Source organism: Carlito syrichta, unplaced genomic scaffold, assembly GCF_000164805.1.
Source record: "Carlito syrichta isolate Samal-C Ts95f unplaced genomic scaffold, Tarsius_syrichta-2.0.1 Scaffold311628, whole genome shotgun sequence".
Taxonomy (NCBI): domain Eukaryota; kingdom Metazoa; phylum Chordata; class Mammalia; order Primates; family Tarsiidae; genus Carlito; species Carlito syrichta.
The window spans coordinates 505,508-510,869 of NW_007255724.1; the positions used below are offsets into that span (position 1 = coordinate 505,508).

Below are 5,362 nucleotides of genomic sequence, written 5' to 3' on the forward strand. Positions count from 1 at the left end.
TGATTTATTGTAGAGATGAGGTCTTGCCAAGTTGCCCAGGCGGGTCTTGAACCTGCGGGCACAGGCAATTCACTCACCTCAGCCTTCCAAAGTGCTGGGATTACAGACTGAGCCACTGAGCCCAGCCTTCTATTTTTTTTCCAGTTGACTGATGGAAGTCTAGGGATGTATGTTGATAAAGGTCAGACTTACAGAATAATAATTATCACACGGGTTCAAGACCCGCCTGGGCAGCGAGACCTCATCTCTACAATAAATCAAAAAATCAGCCGGGTATGGTAGCGCATGCCTGTAATTCCGGCTACTAGGAAGGCTGAGGTGGAAGGATCGCCGGAGCCCAGCAGGTCGAGGCTGTGGTGGCCGGGAGCAGCCACTGCACTCCAGTCTGGGCGACAGAGTGAGACTCCAACTCAAAAAAAAATCAAAACAACAATAACAACAACAAAAAATAGTACAGGTTCCCTCATTAATTAGTGACTTAAAATAAAATGCACTCATTTTAATTAAAAAATGCCACAAAGGATATTTTTGAGCAAGAATGAGAAATGAACACCAGGTGTTTTGTGCAAATGCAGTTGGGTTTATGATCAGGACTGTCCACCTGTATAGAGCTGCTGAACCCCAGCCTTGATGGGGAAACAACACCACCAGCTGTCCGTTACTGGTCGCACAAGAAGGTAGGCAACAAGAATACCTTTTAATTGGTTTAATCAAAGTTTTGTCCCAGAACCCATAAGTTCAACACAGAAGGCATCAAAATGGTCTACTTGCCCCAGATATATCTTCTCTAATTTGGCCTCTAGATCAGGAGGTCATAAAAATCTTTAAGGCTCATTACATGATCTTATGAAAAAGGCCTCTCAAGAAAAAAAAGCTCATTACACAGCACTCTATGGAAAAAACTGTCAACACTATGAAAGAGAACCCCATCATGAACGTTTAGGATAACAACATTGAAGATGCCATTGATATTACAGAAAAAGCAAGAAAACCATCAAGCTCGCACAATAAATTCCTGCTAGAGAAAATGGTGTCCAGGTGTTGTGCAAAACTTCACAGTTTATGACAGAACCAATCAAGGAAATAATGAAAGAGATTGTGAAAAAAAAAAAAAAGGTGGGTAGTGAAGTTTTCAAGACAGATATTGGAGAAATTCTAGAGCTAAGAGACACCACACCAGAGTTAACAGAAGTTAACAGAAGTGAACAGAAGATGACTTGATGGAGATGAGTGCTTCTAAACCAGTGCTAAAGAGGAAGATGGCACTGAAACAGCAGTGCAGAAAACAAATTAACATTAGACACTCTGGCACAATCTAGTTATTCAAGCCTACTTTTGACTTCTTTATCTTAAATTTGAAGAATGCCCTTCGAGCTTTCAATTTCTTTTACAACATGGTCCCCTCTATTATACAGGCACTAGAACTAAAGCAAGTGGTGAAAGGAGGATTGATATTATATAGAAACATTTTTAGAGAAATGAAAAAGCAAAATGTCAGACAGAAATGACAATGTATTTCTGTAAAGTTACATCACATGTGCCTGCTTCTCCTGTCCACTCCTTCCACCTTTTTTAAAAAACTTTTTCTGCCTCTGCCACCCCAGACAACAAGACAAACCCTCTTCCTCCCCGCTTCCTCAGCCTACTCAACATGAACAGAAGCAGATGCAGTCCTTCGTGACAATCCACCTCCACCTGATAAACAGTAGATAGATCTTCTCTCCCTTATGATTTTCTTAATAACATGTTCTTTCCTTTCGTTCACTTTATTGTAAGAATACAGTATATAATACATATGACATACAAAATATGTGTTAATCGATTGTTTGACATTGGTAAGGCTTCTGGTCAACAGTAGGCTATAAGGAGTTAAGTTCTGGGGGAGTGAAAAGTTATATGTAGATTTCTGGTGGTAAGGGGGTTGGCACCTATAGCCCCCGTGTTGTTCAAGTATATGAAGAACTCTCAGAACTCCTTAGGGAAAAACAAAAACAAAAACAAAAACACACATCTAAATAGAAAATAGGCCAAAGAAATAAACAAGACTTTTTAAAATAAATTTTAAAAATTGTATGGATATCTACTAGTTGTACATATCTATGGGGTACATGAGATATTATAATACAAGCACACAATATGTAATGATTAAATTAGAAAAATTGGAGCATCCATCCCCTCAGCCATTGATTATTTCTTTGGGTTGAGAAGATTCTACATCCATTCCTCTAGTTATTTTGAAATATACCACAAATTGTTAGCTGTCATTGCCCCGTGTCACTGAACAATAGATCTTATTACTTCTACCTAACTGTATTTTTGTACCATGAGCCAGCCTATCTTTATCCACCTCTCCCTATTCTTCCCAGCCTCTAGTATCCATCATTCGACTCTCCATCTTCATGAGAACAATTTCTTAGCTCCCACATGTCTTTCTGTTCCTGGCTTATTTTGCTTAATGTCCTCTAGTTCTCCCCATGTTGTTGCAAATGAAAGGACTCGTGTTTCACTGAAGTGGGTATAGAATGGTGAATAAGCAGGGAAAAATATGTTTAATATCATTAGGTTTCTGGGAATGCAAATTAAAGTCACAATGAAATATCACTATACTCCTATAAGGATGGATAGAACTAAAAATAGTGCTACTGACAAGTACTGTTGAGGCTGCAAATGAAGATCTCACATATGATGGACAGAAACGCAAAACGGTACAACCATTTTTTTTTTTGAGTTGGGAGTCTCACTCTGTTACTTGGGCGGGAGTGCAGTGGCAAGATCATGGCTAACCGCAGCCTCAACCTTCCAGGCTCAGGTGATCCTTTCGCCTCAACCTCTCAAGCAGCTGGAACTACAGGGATATGCCACCGTGCCTGGCTAATTTCTTTTTTTTTTTTTAGAGACAACGTCTCAGTGTGTTGCCCAGGCTAGTCTAGAACTCCTGGGTTCAAGCATTCCTCTCGCCTCAACCTCCCAAAGTGCTAGGAATACAGACATGCACCACCGTGATTGGCAGTACAACCACTTTTGAATTTTCTTCAGTATTTTCTTAAAAAGTTAAGCATATGCTTATCATCCAACCCGGTCACTAAAAGAGAAATACACACATATGCCCACAGAAAGATTTGTAAAAATATGTTCATAGCAGTTTTATTCACAATAGTCAAAAACTGAAAACAATAGAAATATCGATCAACAACTGCACATTGTAGTACATCCATACAATGGAATGCCACTCACAATAAAATGTAATGACCTACTGGTACACACAACAACCTGGATGAATCTCAAAATCATTATTCTGAGTAAAAGAAGTCAGGCACAAAAGAGTGTCTGCTGTATTGTTCAATTTATATAAAATTTTAGAAAATGCACGTGAATCAATAGTGACATAAAACTGATCCATGATTGACCAGTGCTGGGTGAAGGAGAAATAAACTGCAGGGGCTAATGGAATGTGTTCACCTCTGATGAGGAGGTGATTGGCTCAGGACAGTGTACATCTGCCAAAACTCTCAAACTAGGCTTTATAGGGATGCAGTTTATTTTATGTAAATATTTCAATAAATCTGATTTTTTTAGATGACATCACTTTGAAAGTATCTGAACACAGAAATAAATGCCATGGTTACTGCCCTTTATGGAGTTCACAATCACTCCTCTGAATGTCACTTTTTTTTAACCTTTAGAAGCTGGAGGATTTGCACTGATCCTTTTTGCTTTCATTTTGTCCTATTTGTAAACAACAAAGTTATATTTGCAAGATGGGATAAAGGGTCAACTTTCAGTAGACAGAATCTGAAACTTTGATCTCTGTTCCACTAAATCACTGAGTCAACAAGCAACTAGCTCTGACAACATAAATAAAATTGCTGAGTGAGAAACAAAGAACAACATTCAGATGCAGTCCAAAGTTACATGAAGTTGAAACATCTCTTAATAAGCCAACCAGATATTTTTTTGGAGATGAAGTTAGAAAAAGGAAAAAAAAAAAAAAAAACCCTGCCTCTGTAACATTCTAATGAATTTCACCCTAAGAGTAGTTTAAAAAGACATTTTAAACTACCATAAATGAATGAGTAATTAGAATTTCACCCAAAGATTACCCAAATACATATTATCAGTTATTCACTTCTCACTCTGCAATATTTTAAACAGCATTTTAAAGATCAAATATGCATAATAAACTCACCGGAGAAATGATTTAATGTTTTCAGCATTCATTTCGGATACCAGTTTCCACCGTATGCTTTGATGATGGCGGTCTGAAGTGGCTGTTTCTTTGACAGGCTTAATAAACCAGCCTGAGGAAAAACACACACACACACACACACACACACACACACACACACACAATAGTTATTGACTTTATTAAAACTAGCAATTCTCCTTCCTCACTCCACCCAGAAAAAAAAACCCTTACCTAACAAATAGATCATGGTGAGCTTTAAAAATACGTTCATATTAAATGTGGAAAACCTTTAAATTCTGGTGTGTAATGTACTTTTGAGCTGGACGAGCTGTATTTGAGGAATGTTTTTTCATTCTCCTTCACATTACGCATCGAAGCATGGCCTTGCCTGTCCTCCCTCGGGTATCTGGTTCTCACCACAGTGCCTGCCTCACAGGGAGCACCGCACAAGTATTTATCTAAATGAACAGCAGTTTTGTGTAGCGCTGCCCATATTAAAGTTTTGACTCAATATCACTAGGATAAAACCATTTTTCATCCCTACGGACAGTGGTTGCTATAGGCTGTATTTTCAACAGCCCATATCTGTATCCTGAACTCTGAGGATTTCTTAAATTTGAGTTTATCACACACTGTCTGTCAGGAAGGCCAAAACACCTCCTGTTTGGCTGCCAGTTTTGCTGAAATTCGCAGACTTCGCATCTAGCTCAGATGGCCCAGCAAGCACACAGGCTCTGCCCTGATCTCTGTGGGGACCAGGAGCCCAGGGGTGGGGGGAGGCGTTTCGTGCACTTACCCATCATGAACCCCGCCAGGAAACACGCCAGCGCCGCAGCCAAGCACATCCAAAGGTACTGACGGCCCTTGGACTTCGCCATGGCTTCTCGGGGACCGGGCTCGAAGCGCCGGCGGCGTTCGCTAGCGCTGGGGCTGCGGAGGATAGAGCGCGCCCACACGTTTAAGAGCCGCGACGCCGCCCCCTCCACCCTAGTCCCGTTCTTCCGAGTGCTTCCCGACTCCTCCCGCCCCTGGGTGGCCTGGAAGGAAGTGGAGACCGGCGCCCGGTGCTTCCCGGCTCCTCCCGCCCCCGGGGACCCTAGAAAGGAGAGGGCGCCCTGCATGGGGGCGCGCGCCTCCCTGTGGGCCGGCCGTTTCCATGCTGTGGATCCCGCAGTA

General features: G+C 41.2%; 1 protein-coding gene across 2 annotated transcripts in view; it reads right to left on the reverse strand.

Moving 5' to 3' along the window:
* NAALAD2 (N-acetylated alpha-linked acidic dipeptidase 2) overlaps window positions 1-5,131 on the reverse strand; it is a 56,933-nt gene extending 51,802 nt beyond the window's left edge. For both annotated transcript variants that reach the window (XM_021717972.1, XM_008068881.2), the window contains exons 1-2: window positions 4,983-5,131; window positions 4,187-4,298 (exon numbers count right to left, since the gene is read on the reverse strand). In XM_021717972.1, the coding sequence (XP_021573647.1) occupies window positions 4,187-4,298; window positions 4,983-5,064 (194 nt within the window). In that variant the 5' untranslated portion in view covers window positions 5,065-5,131. The remainder of the gene's footprint in view (window positions 1-4,186; window positions 4,299-4,982) is intronic.
* Window positions 5,132-5,362: the final 231 nt, after the last annotated feature.